Raw genomic sequence first — 23,572 nt, 5'->3', positions numbered from 1 at the left:
GGAGGAGAGTGGTTTGCATAAGCAGCTCTGTTACTTCTGAAAATATTATGCTTTTTTTTTCTTTTTGGATTTTTCTGAATTACTCTTTTTAAAAGGACAAAAAGGTGTGAATTGATTGTCATTGCAGGAGGGACTTTGTTTTCTGTTGATAATACTTCTGGCCTAAACACTTAGAGTACATGCCCTTCTGCCGTGTGCTTTACTCTGCTCTGACCTCAGGTTGCAGCATACACTAAAATAGGGAAACATAGCTGCTAACGTCATTATTAAATGCAGTGAGCTGACCAGATCCATGTGACTTAAAATATTTTGATTTTTTTTATTGTATCTATATTTAGAAGAAATGTAGCCCTTGTGCCTTTAAACATCCTCCTACCCAGGGCTAATGTGAACTCATGTACTGCTAAATTTACACTGAAGTGCTAAACACAGTGATTATATAGTACTTCCTATATTAAGTGTGTACTTCCTTTGGAGAGCTGGCTGCCTCAGTCAGCGCTGGCTTTTGCTCCAGCTGGATGGCAGGGTATAAAGGGAGCGAGGCTTTACTAATTTTAGGATATGCATAGAGTGTGTTGAGCGTGGTGTCTCTTGTTCTGCTCGCGCAACTGTCTACAGTTAGTGAAGAGAGGCTTCTTCTACGGTTGGGGTAGAGGTGAGGTCACCTGGCACTGAAAAATGCAGAGCAGGAGAAACGAATGAGAAGGGATGTCAAGTCAGCGGGGCAGGAAGGCAGCAGGAAAAGTCAGCTGGCGCTCAGGCCCGAGTCACGGATCTGAGGCTGGCAGTGCTGAAGTTTGGAGCTCTGGTCTGGGGTGGGGTGGCCGAGTGACAGCAGCCCTGGGCTTGTGCACCGCTTGACGGCCTGCCTGCTCCCTGGCCAGCTTCGTTGATACGGAGCGGCTAACGGGGACGTCAGGAAAAGGAGACTCCCAGGAAGCAGGTGCTGGGTCAGCTAATCTAGCCTCTTCAAGAGGAAACCAGCAGCCCCAGGGGTTCCCCCACACCTCCTGGTGCCTGGCCATGCTCAAGGAGCGGGGACACAAAAGGCAGCTTTGATCCTGGTGGAGGACGAGCTAGAAGCCAGCTCTCTTGCGTGAGAGCTATGTAGCACTTCCCAGAGCTGCATTAGAGGCAACAAAGCCAGACTGTTCCAATGAGAGAATATGCAGAAGCTTTTGCCTTTGTATGCAGAAGGTATGCTGTATAAAATAGACCCTACACACCAAAAGAGGCACAACTAATAATTTCCTAAGTGAGGGTGCACAATGTGGGAAGTAGCCTGGTGCCCCCTCTTACGAAGTCAGCCTGAACCCAAACTTGGAAGATTGGCTCTTAATTCGGACAGCAGGCTCCCCTCTCTCTTTTTTTGTGGCAGGCGTTGGCCGCTGGGCTCTATTTCTGCACTGAGTTTTCGAGAGGCCCGGCAACCGCATCCCTGTTAGCAGTAGGGCACCAGGCGAGGCGCTCAGCCTCTGCTCGTGTGACTAGTCTTTTTTATAGGAAAGGCAGCTTCGGGTGTCAGTGTGGAGAGCCCCCACCTAAGAACATGAAGATAGACTTTGACTCAAGACTTGAATTTTAGCAGTGTCCTATCAGCAGGAAGCCACGTGCACGCTAACTGCACAGTCCCTCTCAGTTGTATGCTGTGGGAGACAGTATAACACATAGTGTCTTCTATAAATTCAGTGGAGCAGGGCTTAAAAACTTTGCCATTTACCTTTCAAGAAAGTGCCTTAGCTACCACACTATGTTGCCTTGGAGTTTGTGCTTTTACCTATTACTGCGTGCTAACGAGGGGTTCCTTGGATGCCCCCCACACACACACACACACACACATACACACACATTTCTTTGACTGCATCCCCTCATCTGGATTGATTTGAATCCAGCAGCGTGGTACCCAGAATCATGGCTCCCGTATCTCTGGTATGTTTTAAGCTATTTTATGTCTTCTCAAGCTTTTAATGAATGTCAGGTATAGTACTCGATCTAATGAGTAATAGAATTTATGCAAAATGCTCATTTTTAACTGTTTTTATCTTCTTTTCAGCACTCGCTTTTACCAGATTTCCTGAATATAAAGCACTTGGCATTACCGGTTTGATTATTTTCAGCCTTTTTGCACTGTAAATACGCACCCACAAAGTTAGCACTGTGGGATTGTGCAGGCAATACCCCGGTTACCGAGTTGGATGAGGAGAACTGCAGGGCATTGCTAATGCAAACGGCACTAGCTGGACGAGTAAGGCAAAACCCAGCACTGATGGAGACTGCTCTCTCAGCTCTAGCTGGGACTTGGTTGAAGTTCCCACCGAGGATTTGCTAGCGATCGAGGGCAGTGAGAAAGGAGCTGCCAAGAAAAGACGTTACAGTAATCTCGCCATTGCTCCCTCCTGCTTGAATTTACAAGGTGTCAGTGCTACTAACTGCTGCATTTGCCTAAGCTTGTATGTAAAGGAAAATCAAGCGCCTTGGCTTTCCCTCAGATCGTGCATCCAAAATGCATGATCTAAGAACAGCCAGCCAATTTCGTTGCAAAATCCTGAGCTAGCACATTTAGCTGAAGAGCCAAGTGATGTGTAATAGTGTCTCCTCTTCTGCACATTGTTGCCAACTGCAGGCCCTCTCTCTGTCTCTATGTTCGTAAAGTATGGTAGAGTTTCAAGCAGACTCTGAGCGTCAGTATTTTCTTTCCATAGGTCCGTTACATTTATTAGTATCAAAGCAGTGATACATTGGAGGTGCTACCCCGCTCTCCTGTGCTCTGCTCCCAGTATAGCCCAAAACTGGTGGGGATTTTGGGATGGCTTTATTGCCTCAGTGACCTTCTGCTGAATCTTTTTTGTTTGAGCTATGCTGATCCCTCAGCCTCATAAAAAAAAAATTCCGAGGAAATATTTTGCTATTGGTGTATACAATCTTGTACTGGATGTCAAAATGTTAAAATTTCCAGGGAGAGAGAGTCTCTGGCCTCCGCAATGTTTCCCTGTCCGGACTTTTTACATCCTTCCCCTCCAACCCAATGTGGTGCTCAGGGCTGTGCCTAGTTCAGGAAAAGAAGACATGTTTAAACATTTCTGGGAAATATCACCTTAATTTCTTTGCCAAGTTCTGGAGTATCAGCCCTTCCTTGGTTATGAGAAGTTGATTTTATTTTAAAGAACAGCAAAATTGTTCCTGGAACCTTCTAGGCATTAGCAGATGGATTATTGAGGCAAATAGGACATAACCGTGCTCACACTGCAGGGGACCCTGTGCTTGCCCTATGCTGAGGATTTCAGCAAAAGCTTGCTGAATTCGGTGGAAAGCTGTCCTGGAGAAACACTTGCTCAAATAGACAGCTTTGCTCTGCCCTTCCTGACAGGTTTGCCCTTTCTCCTGTCTGGCTGGAACTATTTGTACTCTTAAAGGGCTCCTGGATTTGAAGAAGTACTTAAGTGTAAATAGAGGTGTCACTGAGATTGGGCTTGACTTTACTTAAGTAAAAGGGGGAGCTGAGACAGTCCAGATTAAGGAAGTTCTGCTATGTTGTGTCTGAACTTCTTCCTCTTTGAGCAGTTGGGGGAAAAAAAAAAAAAGAATTTTACAGAAATAAATCACAGCAGGATAAACCTTTCTGGTGAGATTTCACGGAAGTCTGTGCCCTGTCGTTTCTTCCTAAGCCTGCATTTCCACCTGCATTTTCTGCAGCCAACTCCAAGCTGAACTGGACGATGGCTTATAAACTGGTGGCCAAGGAGCTGGTGAGGTGGGGAGAGGGGAAAGATAACACTTGCACAAGGTTGTTGTTGTGGTCTGTTTTATTTTCATAGCGTAAAGGAAGAGGGCAAGTGGGGTGCAGTGGGGAGCCAGTGAACACCAGCAGACAGCTACGGTGGACAGTTTTGTTTTGTTTTTTTCTTCCTCATCCCTACAGAAACTATATGAAGCATAATTTTATTGGTGGGAGGCAATAGGAGAGCGAGCGGTGGAAATGTTCTAAGACCTTTTACACGTTTCTTTCACAGTCTGACTGCCCCTACTCAGAAAAAGTCCCAAGTATTAAAATACCAATGGACATCATGGAGCAGGAACCTTTCCTAAGTGATAGCAAACCTGCCGACAGTGAGTAGAACTAACCTCTTGCATGCCTGCTTGGCTCTGACTTGCAGTACCAAAAATATATATATATATATCTATTGAGAGTGATTTTTTTTCTAAACCTTGCCTATTACTTTAAAATTATTATTTCTTTCTTTTTTAATTTCCAGGCGTCTCTGTCGATTTTGGTTTTGTGTTTTTTTTCTTTGTTCTTTACAAAGCTTATGTTATTTCTTCTGGTGCCTCCAGCTTACGTGCTTTTATCCAGCTATGAACAGGTCTCATGGTAACTCTTTCTCTCCTTCTCTCTTTAACCCTCAATGCGCTCAGTCCATTTCTGGCCTCTGCTGGTTTTTGTTTTAACTCTGCTGATTGCTTCAGTCTTTTTCCTATGACCCTCATGTTCTGGATCTGCAGCATGTCTGAACTGCATCACTGTCCGTTACTGTTTGTTTCCTTAGGTTCCAAGCAATTGCAAAAATCAGCACTTTAAAAGAATAATTAAGTGTGTCATTGATCTATATCACGCATTAAACTGACAAGGCAGTGATCATTTGACCATTAACATGTTTCCCTTCTTAGGTGATTTGCTTTTGTGCTATTCTGTTTCTTTTTACTTTCTTGTGTTTTTACCCAGAATTGATTATTATAATCTTCATTTTCATCTATTTTCACTTTCTGTTGTTATTGTCTGTTAAGTGAGGAATCAGGAAAAGCAGCTGACAGGCTTTCATACATTTGCACTGATTTTTCAAAATACTATGAGCAACAGGTTGAATCCTGAAATATATATGCTGCCTTTTCGTAAGATGGGAAGGGAGAAATAGGAACGACAGCATTAAAACGGCACTGCTGTGATGCCGGCAATAAGATTTCTAGGAGTAAGGCTTAAAAATGCACATCTTTAGATCCATAAAGTATCATTTGTGATTAAGAGTTGGTACCAAAGTCCCTTGGCTTTCAGCAGCATTTGGGTATATTTGGCAATCATAAACGTGGTGCTTTGTTTTTAGATAAAAGAACACCTAGAGATTCCCATTATAAACAAAGCCAAAAAGAAAGAGCCGGTTCCTTTACTATGTGTATATTCTCTGTGTTTTGCTGGAAATACAGAACACAACAGTGTTGTGCTGATGAGTGAAAAGAAAGGAAGTGAAATCCGCCTTGAACAACCAAACAGATCCTCCCTCTGTGAAAATGCCTTGATATGCTAAAAATCAATCACATCTTAAAAGTTGTTGCACAGGATTTTGTGTTCAGATGCACTGATTTCAGTATCATTAAGGATGAAATAATTGAGGAAAAATTAATACTTCTGCCACAAATCTGGGTAAATCATTGATTGATGTGTCAAACAGTAGTTTTTTTGTGTATTTGTACATTTTTACAATTCAGAAATTGATTTGCTCTCCTAGATGCCCTCCTAGAAACAAGGCAAAAAAAGGAAGTTTCAGGTCCTTGTAGCTAGAAAGAGTAGCTGGAATCCATCAACAGTGTGGCATTAGCCTAGGCAGATAACTGTGCTCTGAAATGTAAAGTATATTACTAATAATACTCACAGCATTTAGTACCTGAGCACATTTTGCATGATCAGAGGGCTTTGCAAACACTTCATTCACCCTTCAGCCCCTAAGGCAGTGAAGTGGATTCCAACCTTTTCTCAAGCCAAATACAAAACTCATTTTTTGCTCCTTAGCTTTCCTTCCACAACAGCAGGAATAGGATTGGTACGAGCAGAGAGTGTGCTTCACCTCGCGGGGTCAGGAAAGGAAAGTGGTTTCAGGCAGCAAGCCCCCTATTTGCTCGCGAGGTGCTAGGATGCCACGGTGGGGAGCACCGGGTCACTAAGGAGGTAGATGAAAGGTAGGTTCCCCGGTTCTCAGGGTGGTGAAACGAGGCCAAGAAAGGGAGTAATTTGCCTGGGAAGGAATTTGGGAGTTTCCTGACTCCGGGCTGTGCACCCAAACCCCCGACGAGGGATTCCCAAGACCTTTTTGGCAGGGAGCTCTGAGCACTGCCGGGGGGCACGGAAACTCTCGGGCTCGCCTGGGCTGCGGCCGGCTTAGAGGTGGCTTGTGGCTTCCCATGCCCCAGGCGGAGACCCTTGGGCAGGCTCCGACGCCTGTGTTTCGCCTGCCTGCTAAATACAAAGGGGATTTTCAGGCGGTCTGGTTTCTCGTGCCCCATTTGCGCCAGCCAGGTAACAGCAGCGGTAGATGAGCCACCGCTCGTTGTTTATCCACGTATTTAGTTGCATATCTGCATGTGCAAAGGCCCACTTCTGAGTGCAGCTCGCCAGGCGCTCTGGAAATGAGTCTTTTGGTCATATTGGCAGCTCAAGGCTTTTTATCTCGGAGGTCGGATTTAAACTTAGTATTTTTATTCGCAAGCTGTGAGATTCATGCGGCAGGAAGTCAGCCCCGAAAGGAGCTGCCAGACACACGGGGGTTTGCGGAGCGAGCTGAGGCTGTGCTTTGGAAGCCATGCACGCTGCGTGCCATGACCAAAAAGGCTTTCTTCCCTCCTCCCAACAGGAGAAAAATCACCAACATTCCTTGAACGCCATACGTCATGCTGAAAAAATTCCTTTTCTTCAGTCACACACCATGCCAAGGTAAGAACCTGCAAACCGCTACCTACAGCGGTTCCTCAAAAAAAAAAAAAACATGGAGGGAGAAAATTGCTGTTATCCTGTCCTTCAATCACCTAACAGAAGACGAAAGAAAGAACCTGTTTTCCCCCTGTTTGTGGGGGATAATGGAAGAAATAATGAGCTTAAATTGCAGCAAGGACGATGCAAGCCAACGTTGCCAAGAGCAGTGAGAGCACGGCTGTGGCTCAGACGCTTAGGAGCCCCTTGGGCCTCCCAGCGCCGCGGGTCGCATCCTAGGCCAAGAGGGCAACAGTCTTCTGCAGTGTTAAAGAAACAGCTACAGCTCCAGGTGTCAGAAAGTGTATCAAATTAAGCTCTAGGGATATAAGCAAATTATTTCAAGGGCAGCTTGTGAGTTTTGTCACAGCTGGATGTGAAGCACAACTCCTAGATATTTGGAGGTCCCATATCAATGAAATCAGTGGTTTTCCTGCTGACATAAGTAGTGTTTGGGTCAACTCTTTCATATAATCTTATATGAGATACAGGCTTCATGATAAGTAGAGGTAGCTAAGAGCTGTATATCACCGCTGTCTATCTGGGTCGTGTATTTGGTATCTATAGGCTGCCGGTTTCTGAACATTGTATTGTACTTGCATGTGCTAATGCAAAGAATTGATACGGGATACTGGGAATGGAGCATCTGCTCCATTTCTAGATGCCGCATGGTCTGTTGGATGACCCAGTAAGTACTAGTATCTGCAGTTTTCCCTGTGTAAGCCAACTGCCGCTCTGTTTTATGTATGTATATAATGCCGTTGTTCTTATGTGAACTGTAGATTTTTTCAGGGTTTGATGGCTCAGCAGTTGTAGTGTACAGAGAGGAGCTAGGAGAACTGAGCCGAGCGTTTCAGAACGCATTAAGCCTTGATAAAAAGCATCAAGCCGGCCCGTGCATTTACCTTTCTCTCTTTTTCTGCGCAGCCCTCCACGAACTCCAGTAAAAGTTGTGCCTCAAATTAGAATAGAACTTGAGCCCGAAGACGGCGGTTGTTTCTGGAGGAGCAAGGGAACAGAAACTACTTTGTAATCTGTCTGTCTGTTAAATCTTATGTGTGTTTTTTTTGTTTTTTTTTTTTTTTGACACTAGCCAAATATTACAAAATGCTCCCGGCTTCCCACCTGCGTAGGTAAATGAGATATTCTGCCCTTCTCCCTCGCCCTGTGCCCCTTGCAGATCTCTCTTTATTCATCCTCGCCCCGTTTCTCCACTCTGACCAAGACTTGTGTTTGCCTTCTCTGTCGCTCGGACGTGCACGCCTCTCTCTCATTTTCAAGCAGAGGGAAGAAGTATTAAGGATATAATATAATACCTGTGTGAAATGTCAGAGGAACTGGCATGACTTTAGTTGTGAATCAGTGTTTGTTTGTTTGTTTTTTGTCTGGCAGAACAAACTGACCTCCAGGCTAATTCAATGTCTTTATTACACTGCTCTGAGATGCTGGAAAGTGCTGCTAATACTAACTTGCTCTTAAGGCCTGTACTTGTAGTAACACAAGAAGGAAAACTAAAAGGTACTTCACTCCCAGCACAGACAAACTATTGCCATCGTTGTAGCATGTGTTTTGAAATGTCCCTTTCCTATGCAATTTTTTTTAAAAGAACACTTTAATGGACTTAATCTGTCAGGTACATTGCAGAGTGTTATTTTCCTAGATTATTTTGTTTAAATTATGGGGGCCTAACCTACAACTTTTTTTTTGTCAATTTTTTTAACCTTTTTTTAATTACTGTAAAGAAAAATGAATTTTTCCTGCAGCAGGAAACGTATAGTTTTGAGTAGTTCTACCTCTTATTTCTAGATGCCAGGCTTTCTGTAAAAATGTATTGTACCATATATAATGTGATTTTTACAAAAGAAAAAACACACAATCTCCAGGATATGGCATAGGGCTGGATCAGTTTTATTAACACCTACTCTAAAGCATCTGTTTTACCCCCTCTTCTTTTTTTTTAATAAATAATCTAACTTTACTATGAAGGAGACAGGACAGGACTTAACTCTCTTGTGGTCTAGAAAGAGTCTTAATCAAACGGCGATGACTGAAGCGGTGAGTGGTGTCAGGGGACAGATGCTGATTGTATTTGTTCTGTTGAGTTCCTGTGCGGTATTGTTAGAGCTGTGTCACTTCAAACATCCGTGTGTGCGCGTGTGTGTATGTGTAGCAGTCCAAACACCCTCTGTGCAGTTTGGACCCAAACAACGGAGCAATTAAGGAAAAGATATTTAAAGGTTACTTACTGGGAAATTTTTCCCTAGGTCCCTATTAGCCAGGGCCCTAAAGATCGACATCCTGTGTCAATCCTTATGGATCCATGCAGTCCCAGATCTGTTTCCCATCACGTACAGAATTGACGCTAAATTTTTACTGCTCAGCACTCCCCCGGATAGACCGATCCGTCAATCCAAATTGATAACATCAGCAGCAAACTGGCGCAGACATGATCACGCGCAGGCTTTTTGTTTTAAACCAAGCAAGCAGATAGCTGGCAGCACCACCATCAAGCACCGGGGATGGGACAGGTCCCCTGCGAAGCCGCTGCCACCCGGGGTGAGAGATGTTCCAAAACGGCACTCGCAGAAACTACTCGCTGATGCCTAACACGTGGTTTAGCTTCATTTTTGCTAATGTAGCAAAATGACGAAGGGTTAAAGCATAGCTTGGTGGCCTTCAAGCCTGTCCTTAGGAGACCAAAGTCCATTTTGCATTAAAGCAGCAGAATTTCATGATGGTGTTGAGACCTGACATACCAAATTTTAGCATCTCCTCCCTAATAGTCGCCATATCAGCAACCAGAGGTGCAGAGCAGTGGTGTTTTCTTTTCCAGATGTGCCGTAGGAGCACCTGGTGATCTGGCTTTCATTAGAGCGTTTCGCTTGAAGGAGGAGTTGGAGTAGACCCCAATAGTTCCCGCTTGATCTCGCGCAAACGGCCATTGCTTCTTGAAGGCGATGGCGGTGCAGTGGCCTCGGCGCGCGGCTGCACGTACGTTCCCCAGCGTACTGTCGCCGCAGCCGAACGTCTGCTCGCTCACGAGAGGCGTTTGGTGTCCGTGAGAAAGCAGCGGCTGCCTTTCCTCTTGGCTACCCGCGGAGATCCGCATCCCCCCAGCACAGTCCAAACCTGCTCCCCAAAGGTTAAGGAGACATCGGGGGCGTCCCGAAAAGCAGCTGGCGTGTCACCCCTCCGCTGCCGGTGGGACAGGTGGCCTGGGCAGTGCAACGCTAACTTGAATACGCAGCAAGCCGTTTTCATTCCTCGGTGAACACAAATCACCGGCTACCAAAGGGGGAAACAGGCTCGGGTGTCCTGTGCGGAGTACCTGGGAGCCACCAGGCTTTGCCCCTGCTTCTTCCTTTTAGACGTCCAAATAACCGACTCGAGAAAGATCAGAATAGATTCATATAGCGAACAAACTTCCTCCGAGAGCACGGAGAAAAGAAGCCCCTGCTGACGGGGCCCTGCGAAAGCAGCGTGCTGCACACATGCGTACGCGCACACACAAGGCCTGTCTTTTCATCTGCTACTACCTGGTGATTCGTCTCCACAGAAATGAGGTCTTCCACTTTTGAACCATGTTAAATGTACTTGAAATGTATTGACTGCTGATCTATTTCTTTCTCGCTCTTTATTTTATTTTATTTTTTCAAAACGGACGGAGCTAGGGCACAGAGGGGAGCATCGTTCAAGGGACGGGACAAAGGTTCCTGCAGTTTTCCATGTAAAACGCGCAACTGTGGTGACAGGAGCTGGAAATTTTTCGTTTCCTGCTTCATGACAATAGCACTTCATTGCAAGTTGTGTTCTTTGTTGTTGTTTTTTTAAAAAAAAAGCAAACAAACCACAAAGCAACAAAGAGCACTGCCGGCACCGCAAGACGGTGAAAAACGGCCGTCTAAAACCACGCGATAGGCTGAAGTCACCACAGGGAGAGTTTTACTGCACTTCTTAGCCCTTGTGACAGCAAGGCAAAAATTTATTTTGATTGAGAACTGGGTATTTGGTGGGTCCTGGGGGTATGCTCGGAGCGCCCGACCCAAATTCCTTTGCAATTAAAGGAGTCCGTAAAGAGATGAACTGCTCAAAGCGATTTCTTATGAGCGTGCTCCAAAAACAAGACGCCTGCTCAGGGCTGCTGTCGCCCGGCGGAGGCGGACGAGCCGCGGGTGGCTTTGTCCCAGCCCTGCGCAGCAGCGAGCCTCTGCCTCTGTAGCTGATGCTCCTTTGTCATCGTGGCCGATGCATATTTGTGCTCCTTACTACTTTTTTTTTTTTGGAATCGACACGCACTTTCAGATACCTTTATTATTATTTTTAATTCTCTTAAGTCTGTATTTGCTTTGGAGGAAAGAATAAGAACTTAGTATAAAATGAAGTGGATCAAGATGGTGGAACAAAACAGAAAAAAGCAGAAAACATTTCAATATATTAAAATGATTTTTTTTTCCAGTAATATAAAACATGAAATTCCTTATAACATTATAGTATTTTACAGTTTTATGAAGCTTTCTATTGTGACTTTTATGGAATCAAAAGATGAAGATGATGAGATATTTTAGCATTTATATTTTTCAAAATTAAATGTATACTGAAAATAAAGTAACTTTATGCATTTACTGGTGAGGGTTTTCTTTTTTTTCCCTTGTTAACTCGGCCTGGCTTTATTGAATGAAGAGTCCCGCAGCGCTGTTGACCTGGTGGCTGTGGCCATCCGGTGTGCGTGTGGCCCCACACAGGCCCTAAGGTGAAAAGGTAAAAATACAGTGCTTGAAAAGAAAGGCCGAGCGCAGTTTCCGTGCTCAGGGCCGAGGACCGAGGGCTCCTGCTGCGCGGGGGACGATTTGCGGGGCGCTGCACGGCCCGAGTCCCTTAACCCTTTCACCTCCCGCTGCTGCGGGTGCGAGAGCTGGAGCTGTTGGTAAAGGGGAAGGGGCTGCCACGGGGCCCCGCCGCCAGCTCCGCAGCTGGGCTGAGTTGGGCATCAGTGTAAGGGCCGTGGAAGCCTCCTCCAGGCTCACCTGGCTGCGGCTGCGCTCGGCTCCGCTGGTGCCTGTTTCCTAGTCCCGTCGGTGCTGCGCAGGGCAAGGGAAGTCCGCGGAGGAGCTTCTGCGACGATCGGTGCTGCACAGTTACCCCATCGGGCTCAGGGGTGAGAGCTCGGCGCCGGGGGGGCCGCGGCGCGCGTTCGTTTAGCTGGGCCCAGGGACCCCTGAGCTTGGGGCGATGCCCTCTCGCAGAAGTGGGGCAGGACTTGGAGGGTGTGGGGAAGCGTCTCCTGACCACCCTGCGCGGACCTGCTGCCAGGTTTGCAGATCCAAAATACTCCCAGCTGCTACGTAAATCCCGCACGTTGCAGCCGCAGGAGAGGAGGTGGGCTTTAAAACGTGTATGTTTTAAATTAAGTTCTTGGTAAGGAATATAGGTCATATCTTGATGTAATGATGGTGCCTGGACAAGTCTCCAAATGGTTTTCTGCTTAGCTGCTGTTTTCACCTATCGTATCCAGTAATCTTGGATTATGCAACCGTGAGTTCTCCACTCTAAATAAAGCAGCACCAAAAATCATTTATTGTCCGGTATCTTTCTAGCTTTAACAGTGTGAGAAGGGTCTCGGGATTATAGCTCATTTCTGTGTGGTAGCTACGGAAAAGCATCCTGAATGTCACCTGCACTCCGATTTGCTGCGTTGTGTACTGCTATCCACCTTCCAGCCATAATCCAGAGAAATTTCAGCGAAGGCTTTCTGTCAGGATTTCATAGCAAGCTGCACGCGAAACGAAGAGCAAAATGTGTGTTGCCGTTTTCATGCGGTCTGCGCGGCGTACAGTCCCCAAAGGAAGGAGCGAGGAGCCAAGCTGCGTGCTGGCTTCCCTTAGCTGAAGTCCGTAGCGCTGCAGCGGGGAGGCAGCTGGCCCTACGAGAGCAAACTCTGGCCTTGCGTGCGGGGAGATGGGTCCTTAGGAGAGCAAACGGCAGAGCGGTTCGTACAGGCAGTAGCACAGGGAGCAGATAAAACCGATATCTTTTTTTCTAAACATCCATAAAACTACTTAATGCTTTTATGGAACTGATCTTCGTAATTGATTTTAAAAACAAACCAAAGGTTTCCTGGCTTGAGCCTGACCCACTAAGCTTGGCCTACGAGCCAGCACTGATGACTAAGTTTAATCCAGTAAAACAGGAGCGTGTGCACGAAGGGACGGACCTTTAGCTGGGCAGCGGGAACAGTGCCACCAGCCGCTCCGATGACCAATATGCAGCAGCGAACTGGGCAAGGTCTATTTATTTATTGATTGATTTATTTATTTTTGAGGAAAAACCCACCATGTTGCGTGTTGATTAACTTAGGGTTGCACGCTCTCTTCTCCGCAGGAGCCTGCGCTTTGCTGGGATGGACCGCGCTCTTCCCGCGGTGAACTGTGAGTATTCGTTCGCTTTGTGCTGCTGGCGGGGGTGCGGTCCCGAGCCAGCCTTGCCCTCCCGCGGGGGCCCCGGGGCTGCCCAGCGCTCTCGCGCTTACGGGGAAGCCGATGCCCCATCAGAAAACTCCGACCAGCGTGTCTGGTGGTTTCGTGCAGCTTGTAACCAAGCCTGATTGCTCACCGGGGCTGTTAGGGGACTTGACTCTGGGTAAACTTGCTTTTTTTTCTTTAACTTTTTTTTTTTCCAATGCTGTTGGTGGGAGCAGGGTTGTGTCAAGGCTGGCGGGCAGGAAAGGCCAACGTCGCGCGGGCAGTCACGCGTCGCTAGACTCACCGTTTCTTGTCGCTCTCCCCTTTCACGGGTTCAAAACTATTGATAAGATTATTCCTACCACGACAGCGTGCTTCGAATGAGCTACTGTTTAATTATTTCTGCAGCAGCCCTGCAATTAGAGTGGATTGCCCTTTTACAGCTTCAGATTGCTTATCAAGCGAGGGAGCAACTTGAAATTCTGCATAATTCGCCACCTGTATTCCTTGCGCCTGTTCTCTTCTCCTTGTTTATTTTGTCATTAAGAAGTTTTATGACTACAGTCACGATGATGCAAATAAATCCACGCGTGCTGGGCGGCTCCCTGCTGGGCAGACGGGTGCGTGAGAAACCCCCCGTATAGAAATCGTGTCCATCATGATTATCGTTGGCCTGTCTGGGTTTTGCAGTATTTCTTACCGGTGCATTTCTGGCCTTATTTAAAGATGTCCCTGCTGTGCTGAGATATGTATCAGTGATCAATCGATCCCTTTGTAAGGAACGAGCTCGGTACGCAGCCGTGGGAGGTAGCGTGGGTCGCCGGAGACGTGGGGGGCGGCATCTCTCTGCGTCTGCACCTCGATTAAAAAACCAAACCAAAACAGTCGAGAGTAGAAAATGAAAGTGTTTGCTGCCTCCTTTGGCAGCGGGGAGAACGCAAATATCTCCGGGGTATTTCGCTCGCCAAGTAAATAGTCCTGGGTTGCATAAACTCCGAACAGTGATTTTTTTGAGGAAGGCGAAGCTGCCAGCAGTCCCTGTGCCGTTACTGAATGTCCTGGCCATCCTCTAGTTTCTCAGAAGTCAATCGGTTTTAATAAAGACGTTTTGGGGGCTTTTTTATTTTTTTTTCTTTTCCTTTTCCCGTAAAAGAACAAACCAGCGTCAGCCCTGCTTGCTTGCGTGCCGGCAGCCAGACTTGCCCAAGTCGCCGGCAGCCAGGCGTAGCCGCGGTGGGGGAGGCTGTGGGGAGCAATACGTGATATCTAATGATCTTGGGTAAACCAGCAAGTAACACGGTCCATGAGTGACTGGCAGCTCGCTGGGAAGAGGGACGCGGGGTCCGGTCCCCTCCCGAGGCTGCACCTCTCGGTGCAACACGGCTCGGGTCGCCTGATCGCGTGTTGGGGTTACTCCTTTTGGAGGAGGTTACTTGAGCTTTCTCTTACCAGGTGGGAGAAATGATGATGCCCCTGAATTAACAAAGTTTCCAGCTACCAGCTGGATCTAGCGGCTGTGCGGGACGTACCTCCCGCTTAAGACGAGCTACTGGAATTTGTGTTGAGGCAGGGCCAGGTCTTTGCTCAGGTCTGTGCTCGGGCAGCAGGAGAGCAGGAGTCGTGCTGCTGAGAGTGGTGCCAAAAGAGGCAGTTCAGGGGCTTGGAAACGCCAGTCCTCTTCTCAGAAGTGCCTCGTGATGCATAAATCACTCCCAATTTTCTTTCCCCCACAAAAAAACCAAAAAGTGGGGTCTGAAGCAGTGGGGAAAGCAGGCAGCTCAAGTGTGGTCCTTACCAGCAGGCGTGCAGCTTGGAAATGACGGATCGGCCCGATAAGGGTGTTCCTGACTGCCGTGGCTGCTGGCTGCTTACACGTGCACGTTGGGTGCACACCACGGGTGCCAGAAAACGCACGCCGTGCCCCTGGAGGTGCACAGGTATGTGCATATAGTCCACACGCAACTGAAGATCTACCTATACGTTTAGCTTGGAAGTCAGGGGACACCCCTGGTCAGGGCGTGATGCCACGGGATCTGGCGGTGTGCAGCTCTTTTTCGGTACAGGATTGCTCGTTTCAGCGTCAATACGTCTTGCCCATTCATGTTTAAGGACATGGATTAAATGGGTTCAGATGGAAGCACGAGGGGCTGGTGACGTACGTTGTGTGTGTGCAGAGACGTGAAACGTTAGGAAGCGGCTTGCCTTCTGGGCAGAGGTGCCGGGGTGGAGGCTGGGGATCTGCGCTCATCCAGTCTGGAAATTCAGTCGTTTGCTTCCATCTAGTGCAAACCTGAGGGAAGGGGAGGTAGTGTGACAGAAATCGCTGCTTCGCCACGGGAAGTCCCCGTGGGAGATGCGTCAAGGAGGAAGAAGCCGCAGACGACCAGGAAAAGCCTCCTGCGTGCATCAGGCAGAGCCGAGGGACTGTGGTCTGTCCCGAAGCCGGGGGAAGTTAATAGAGGTGCTTGTTTGCCTTGCTCACACCTGGCTGCGACTTGCTGTCCTGCAAAAAGGTGCTTGACGTTGGCCTCAGCTGCTGCCAAGAGTCCGCAGGCCTTGCCTGGCTCGCTGCTGGTTTTGTGCAGCTTAAGAAACTTTTTTCCTCTTTGCTTTACTCATCGGAGAAAACTGTTAGCAGCCCTGGCAAGACACTGTTTGGCTCCGGGACGGGCTCGCGGGGACGGTCCTGAGAGGTGCTCCAGAGAAGTGGTCCATTTCTGAAATGAAATGCTTAATAATGGATGCAATCTCTTTAATGGCTTTACTCAATCACTTGCCTAATTAGTCCGCAGGGAGGACGATGCCACAGAATTAGGCTTTTTCATACATAATTAAAGCTAATGGAAGCCCAAGCACCAATGCAAATAAACACGCTCTGTAAATAAATACGGGGCGGGAGAGTACACATGCCACTGCCCAAAGCCTCACATTGAGGTAGGCGGTATCTTCTCGCGTGCTTTTTAGTGGCTAAAGATAGTGGCTTTGGAGGCTGAGACAGATGGATGCAGCAAGTAAGTGTAGATATGGAAATTATCCCCCATGCCTCCTGCTCCCCTGTTATCTCCCCACGTGTCTCATCCCTCACCTGGATGGAGCAGATCCCAGCAGGTAATTTTGATCCTCTTGGCACCTAACCCCAAAAGCAACTAAAGAGTCTTCTCGGGCACTCAACTGGATAGAAAGACCATAGGAATGAGGTTAGTCAGGCAACGGTGGATCGTGTCAGACTCACGTGTCCGGGACAGTGTACACTCTGCCTTGGCTTGTCCTATGACGTCCTGAGTTTGGCAATACTCAGATCCCTACTTCCTCCAGCCCCAGAGTGGCAAACTGTTCTCTAGAACTGCTCCAGTTCGGGCTTGTCTTCTGTCTTTTTTCATTTATTTATCCCCATCTCTTTTGTGAGTTAATTTTACGTTAAAGAGGAACTGGCAGCATTTGGCCTACTCTTCCTCAGCAGGAGGGATGCGATGAAGGGAGCAGGTCGTCCCCTTGCTCCAGCAACCTTCACCCTGCCAGTTGGGGACCCCCTGTGCACACTCATTTCTGCTGTTGAGGCCATCGAGGGGCAGGAGCTCCCCTAGGAATCGCCATTCCCGAGGGAGGAGATGGTCAGATCCTGGCTGTGGCCCCAGCGGAGGGAGAGAGGTCTCTGTGACAACGTCAGCAGCTCTTTTCTGAACAGCGGCGTTGTGGGCACCTGGCAGACAGAAGCGATGAGAGGTCCCTGCACCCAGCCCTACGCCCTCCCGCCGTCATCATGGTTCCTCTGGGCAGGCCCTGCCGTTGGCAGCACGTTCGGGCTCAGATTTGGTGTCCAGCTCTGACATTAAACCTTAGCTTCCGTGAGCTGCTGAAATATCATCCCAGGAGAGGAATATCAGCTTCCTTCCCGAGGGCACAAGCGCTGCCTGGAAGCGAGGGGACCCATCTCAGGGGAATTGCACCAAGGTCTCTTCTGCAGGGGTCTAGTTGGCTCCAAAGAGAGCCGAAGGGCAAGGTAACATCTATCAAGCTGAGCAGTTATGAGACTGGGGAGTACATGAGGGAGCAAAGCTCGTGGACAACTGTAGCTGTCTCTAGGAGTCTGGTTTGTGTATTTTCCAGGTAGAAATTTGCATGTGAGTCTGAATCCTGACCCAGGACTGGTGACTCAAATTCTGCCCTGCTGTCAAGTTGCTGCTTAGGCTGCTTCGTTTCTTTCTGCCGGTGAATATTTCATGACTATTGCTGTCTCAAAGGACCCGCCTTTACTGCCGTCTCATTTCTGGGGTATCTGCAGGAATATTGCAGGAGCAGAGTGTACTTGACCGCTGCTGCACATAAGCAGCGTGTCACTACGGGTAGTGAACAGCAGAGCAGTTTCGCTGCAGGACACCTAACTCCGAGGCCTGCCGAGGTCTTCAGCGATCCTTGCTTTCCAGTGTGCCTAGGCAGTGCCAGCGGCTCTAAGGGAGGTCTTACCTGAGGGGGGCCAAAACACGTGGAGCCCTGGCACTGCAATAACACGTGTGCCTGTGGTGAGCTGTCTCCCTGGGGCTCACTCGTCGCACGTTTGAGGTTGGACCCAAGGGTTGAAGGCCAGGAGGTGTCCTGGCCTCGTGTATAACAACAGATCTTTTATCCTTGTTCTTGGTGTCACACCAGTCGCTGTGGCAAGGTGCGCGTTGGCATAGTTAAGCCGTACGAGGTCAGACTTCACCTCCGGGTTTCCTCCATGCCAGCAGGGAGGTGATGCGTGGAGGTTTGTTGGGACGCCGTTCCCACGTGTGCTGCGTGGCATCTGCTGCCCCACTTTGCGGCGCTGCGTGGGGAGGTCTCACGTGCCAGGAGGTGCATCTGGGGCTTGTTCTCAGCATCTCAACGCACCCCGTCGTCTTCCCAGGGGTTGGTGGGCTCGGGTGGCCGGTGGGGCTGTCTGCGATGCTCTGGTCACCAGTGAAGGACCAGCAGCGTTTCAAAGGGCTAAATGCAACGCTTTGAGCCAGGTGCTGGTCTTTCAAATGGATATTGTTTGCCTGACACTTACTCTAAAAAATGTTCTGTCCTCTCAAGTGTGTAGTAAATCCCCTGCCAGCGTGTGAGGTTTCGTGACGTGGATGTAAAAGGACTGGTGACATAACGTCATCTGAAGAGAGTTTGGGGTTGGTTTTGTTGCTCTCTGCGGGTGCATCGAGGCTTAGGTAATTCTCTCGGGGTATTTCAGGGCACGCGTCTCACCCTGGAAGTCAAAAGGATGGGCCCGCACGAATGACGGCCAACTTTTTTTTTTAACCTATCGGCACATTTTCTAGGAACAGGCGTGTGGCAGAGGAGACTGCTGGCTCATGTTGCTGCATTTCTCCTATTTTTCTCAGAAACGCCAAAGGTCGCTCTAAGCTTTAACAGTTCCACGTGCCTGGGGAACTTGACAGGCACAAATACGGATCTGAATGCGCCAAAGGCTGCAGTGAAAGGTGGTCTTGGTCGCAGGGCTGTGTCAGTGGCGTCTGCCCAGGCTTGCGAGGCACCAGACTCCAGAGCCCGCTCTCATCTCGCCCTCCCTGTGAGGGCCTCCGCCAAATTTAAAGCACAGGGGACGGAGAAAGGGAGTGAATACTCACGCTGTTTGCTCGCACTTCGTGGCTCAGAGAAACTGAACTCCCTTTAGGGGAGCATTAAGATACAGATGCCTGAGTGTAGCCAGGACCAAAGTGTGTAGCAGTTGCCGTAACTGGTCAAGTACCTTACGACAGGAGATGCTATCTTGGATACTACTAGGACCAGGAAGCTGGACTAGAAGGGGCAAAAAATATATGTATATAAACTACGTGTATCTATATATGCATATATATATTTTTATAAATATGTGCAATAGAAGGCAAGAGGATTTGCCAGCATAAGAACTGTATAATGAGGACTGAGTTTCCCGACTGGAGTAGATTTATGGATTGTTTATTGATTAAACCAAATGATTTAATCCTTTTAATCAATCCTTTGATTTAATCAATAAACAAAGCGCTATAAAACATGGTGACATACAGATTGAACTGACATGTCTGTGTCTGGGTTTTTGCTGCTATGCTGCTACACGTGAAATCCCAGGTTGGTGATTTTTGTGCTTTATGCTGTCGCAGTTCAGCGCACTCTCAGCGTATGCCGTTGCCAGGAGGTGGGGAAGGGTGCGTTCGTGCTCTTTCCCGTTCCAGCTAATGTCCCAGTGGTGCCAAAGGGAATTGAGCTTGAGGAAGGAAGAAGGAATGCAGCATTCAAAGTCGTTTGCGTCGAGGAATGCGTTTTGTACTTCAGCATCCTGAATTAAGTGCAATGACTTCACCAGAGCCAGCAATTAAATATCCCAAAGCCAACAATTAATTATCCTTGGCAGAAGTGCGGTGGGATGCAGCGTGCGTAAACAGCAACCCCGTGATCGGGCAAGGCCTTACCTGCAGGTCAGCAGGAGTTCAGATATCCAGCGCGTAGGAAGACCGAACGCTTACACTGCAAAGTCCTTAGATAAAATTGCTGGCCAAGATAATCGTGGTCAAAGGTGGGGCCAAGATTATTTTTTCGCTTGGAAATCACTTGAGCAATGATGTCAGCCCGAGGGTATCTTCAGTGCTCTCTGCAGGCTCGAAAGCAGGGAGGGGAGCCGCCGCGAGCACCGCACTCTAAAATAAATTATATTGATTGAAGGGCTTGTCAGTTTGTTGCAAAGGCACTGTTCATAGTATCTTTAATCTGGCAGCGTGAGATTACGGGTAATTAAAAGGCACGTAAACAGAAAAACTACTGCTAAAACTGCTGAGTACAATAAACCAGCTGTTTTAAGACGAGGTCAACCTTGTGCCATCACCCGACACGGGGCTCCCACCTGATCAGGAACCACCCCCGGGCCACTGGGGTGGGGAGAAATGTATGACCTGGTTGGACGTTACAGGCACGACCTGTCTATTCCCCGTGATGGGGAATATTTAGCCCTTTGCCAGAGCTTTGGTGTCCTGTTCCTGCGCTCCAGGAGCCCTATGGGGAGGGAAAGGAGGGAGGTCCTGGTTGATCCACGTACCTCAGATAAAAGCCCTCAGAGACGTGTGGAGTGAATGAGGGAGAGAGCGTGCACCCTATATTTAGTAATATTAAGGATTTCTGCCATTTCACTCTCCTTGTAAGAGGTGGGGTTGGGCAGCGTTGCAGCCGGTCAGAGGGGGTCCGGCCGGGGATGGGCAGCGTCGCAGCTGCCTGGAGCACCTGGGCCAAACATCCCCCTGCGGCTCCCCCGGTTCCTCACCCAGAAAACCAAGGAAACGCCAGGCAAAACCCCTCTTACTTCTTGGATCATGAGGAAAGCAAGCTGAGGCTTGGGGGCTGCTCCTACCCTTTGGCCCCAAAAGTAACTGGAATGAATGAGGAGGCGTTTGTTTGTTTGTTTGTTTTCTGTTTGTGTCTCCGTTCAAGCTTAGACTGATTTTCTCAGTTGAAAAAATATGTCTGCACAGATATCAAACAGGGAAATTTTTAGGCCACAGACAGCTTGCAGAGAGGAGTGTCTCCACGGAGCTCAAATGTTTGATCCCCCCCCGCAGATGCTATAGGAAAAGCTCTGCTGCGCAGGCCAGCGCTCTGGCTTTCACCCGCTGCCTACCGACGCCCAGGAGTCAGCCCAGCTTGGTGCCACCGCAGGGGGCAAAACCAAGGTCACGTCGCAGCTATCCTCCCCAGCGGTGTGCTTTACTTCTGGTCCACAGCAGGAAACGTGGCAGAGAAACCGGCATCTCCAGGCTGAGGCCTCTAACGCGAAGAAGGAGGTTGAACTCTACCGAGCCAAACGTGTCAACGCTTATTTCTTTGGAAATGGTGTATCTCAAGTATGTCCGAGAGATTCCTGATGCCACAGTGGAAAAACTGGGTAGTAATATTTAAAGAGCATCTGATTATTTTCTCTGAACGATCTCCGGAGTCCCCTCCGTCTTTGTCTTACAAAGACCGGAGCTGCTTTTCGTGGTTCCTCTGAGCTTCACGGAGAAGCTGCCGTGACTGGCACCAGCCGAGAGACTCCGATTCTCACTGCAAACTTCAGTAGCTGAATTCCAACAAATGGTCTATGTATTTTTTCTTCTTCCTTGTGCACAGTTTGGTGTGTTTCTAGGGGTGACAGTAACCTCCAAGTTCACTCATGGGGGTTTTCATCAGCGTAGCCCTGGTGATGTCTGAAAACCGAGACCAAGAAGAGCGTTGCTTGGATGACTTTTTGCTTACGCAACTGCTGCATTTCCGTGTGCAGCTCTGGCAGCTTGGAGAGGAACACTTATTTCGCAAGAACCACAAACTGTGTGTGCAGGCAGGTTTACATGTATTACTAAACGCACATAAGTAACAAAGATCACTTAACAAATCTTGGCCTTGTAAATAAACTGGCTCCTCTGAGAACATATTACGCTTAAAAGGACACAGACCGTACACACGCTCATCACTGACGGGTGACACTCTGCGTAACCAGAAGTCTGGCCCCTGCGAAAGGGTCTTCAGGGTTACGAACTTACCACAGTGAGGTTTTTTTAACTGATCTTACAGGATTTTCCTCATCCGTGAACAGCACTTAATGGCCAGGGGTTAAGCAAATGACGTAGACTTGATGACATTTTAATTTTTTCCTAGGGGTTTGAGGCCTCTCTTTGGCTGCAAATAAATAAGGCGTGTTGCATTGCAACATCCCCTCCAGCGCGTGCAAGCCAGCGGGAACAGCGCTTGCTCCGTGATTTCCCAGCTCCCGAATCAGGAGCGAAGGCAGGAGCTGCGGGAGCTCTGGAAACTGTGTGCTGGTGCACGTTGCCTGCTGCGTTTATGGGTGCTGGGCATTTGGTCGCAGATGCGTGTCTTCGGCAAACCAAGCCAGGTTTCTTTCAAGCAAGGGCGAATGTTCCCGCAGAGTTTTAATGCAGTGCCATTAACCTCCTCTGAAGGATGGTGGTAATTCCTTCGGACTAGTTACTCGGAGTCACCACGTGTAGACAAGCCCTTCAGAGAACTAGGCTTAACTCAGGATATCCCTGCATACTCCTGCCCTTCGTGTCACCCCTGGATCACCAGGCAGCCCTGTGCCAGCTGAGGCAGAGGGCTTTGCTGCTGGAACGGGTCATGCTGCTGCGTCGCTGACGCAACCCCCGGTTTCCCTATGCCCCGGGGGGAGGGCAGAAGGGGTATTTCAGCCCTCTCGGCTGTTCCCATGAATCTACTGATGATCTGTGTTGCAGTCAGTCTCAGGAACTGTTATTATGGTGGACGCGGAACTGTTCGTGCAAACGGAACGCACTTGGCCCCGTGACTTTCTCGATGCGAGCGCAAGAGGTGTCAGCGTTACCCACAGGCCTCGACGTGGCCGAGCTCCGACTTCCCAAGCATTTGAAGTATCCAGGGGACGTGCCGGGGGAGGGGGGGGGGATTACAGAACGCACACTAATGGCCTGCGTGTGATTTTGGGGTTTTCAGGCCTCTGCACAAACCCACGAGGCGAGAGCTCCATCAGACGAATCCTCGGCGCTGACATTAAGAAACTTGGCCCTAGGAGAAAAATGAGTAAGTGCAGCATTTATGCTTTTCTAATTAGCCTTTACCCATTGACCCAGCTTTCTCGGGGAAAGGTAAACACAGTTACAGACAAATGGTTCGTTTAGGAAACAAGCCCGAGGGGGTGGGACACTCACTCACTCGGTGTTTGCAGAAGTACGAGCCTATCCATCCATTTTTCTTCTGCTGACACAGAGGGTAACAAGGGCAAGGGCAGAAGTGCAGAAAAACCCAGAGGATTTAAATGAAAAAACATGCTCCACGAAATATTACATCTGTCACCTTACAGATAAGGGTCCGAAGTGATTTGCAGGCTGGCTTAACTGTTCAGCATCTCTGCTCATCCTGGGCTGCCTATGTATGCCTAAAATGGTGAACGACGGTTTTGTACACCCTGTTTTGCCTGCCTGACCACCGTTGTGCTTTAAAGGAAAACTCATCCGAGAGGGACCATGAGGTCTCTGTGCAAGCGTTGCAAGAAAACGGATTTGTTTCAGAGGAGGAGGGTGTTGCCTTGATGCCGTGGCGCCTATCTCCTTTTTTACCAGCAAAAGAGCAACTCTTCACTCCAGGGAAAATTGAAATGTGAGGAAAAGGGGCAACTGGAGGCACATAACCCTGCTATCAGCTCATGGAAAACCAGAATACTGCAAAAAGTGCTTCCCTCTCTCACTTTTGCACGCCTGGAAACTTGGGAAAAAGCACTAAGGAAAAAAATGGAAGGCCCTGGGGTGAAGCGACACGACGGAAAGAGGGGCAGAAGTCAAATGCAGTAAGTTTGGAAAAAAGAGAAAGACTGGAGAAGTTAAGGAGCTGGCAGAGTAAAACCTTGTATGAA

General features: G+C 48.5%; 1 protein-coding gene across 3 annotated transcripts in view; it reads left to right on the top strand.

The window, feature by feature from the left end:
• The window catches only part of SLC4A4 (solute carrier family 4 member 4), a 229,217-nt gene extending 217,862 nt beyond the window's left edge, over positions 1-11,355 (top strand). For all 3 annotated transcript variants that reach the window (XM_064510424.1, XM_064510423.1, XM_064510425.1), the window contains exons 24-26: positions 4,011-4,107; positions 6,618-6,697; positions 7,661-11,355. In XM_064510424.1, the coding sequence (XP_064366494.1) occupies positions 4,011-4,107; positions 6,618-6,661 (141 nt within the window). In that variant the 3' untranslated portion in view covers positions 6,662-6,697; positions 7,661-11,355. The remainder of the gene's footprint in view (positions 1-4,010; positions 4,108-6,617; positions 6,698-7,660) is intronic.
• Positions 11,356-23,572: the final 12,217 nt, after the last annotated feature.

The sequence above is a fragment of the Dromaius novaehollandiae genome, chromosome 4 (assembly GCF_036370855.1).
Source record: "Dromaius novaehollandiae isolate bDroNov1 chromosome 4, bDroNov1.hap1, whole genome shotgun sequence".
Classification (NCBI taxonomy): domain Eukaryota; kingdom Metazoa; phylum Chordata; class Aves; order Casuariiformes; family Dromaiidae; genus Dromaius; species Dromaius novaehollandiae.
The sequence above is the reverse complement of the archived record's forward strand: the minus strand, read 5'-3'. Positions and strand labels throughout refer to the sequence as shown.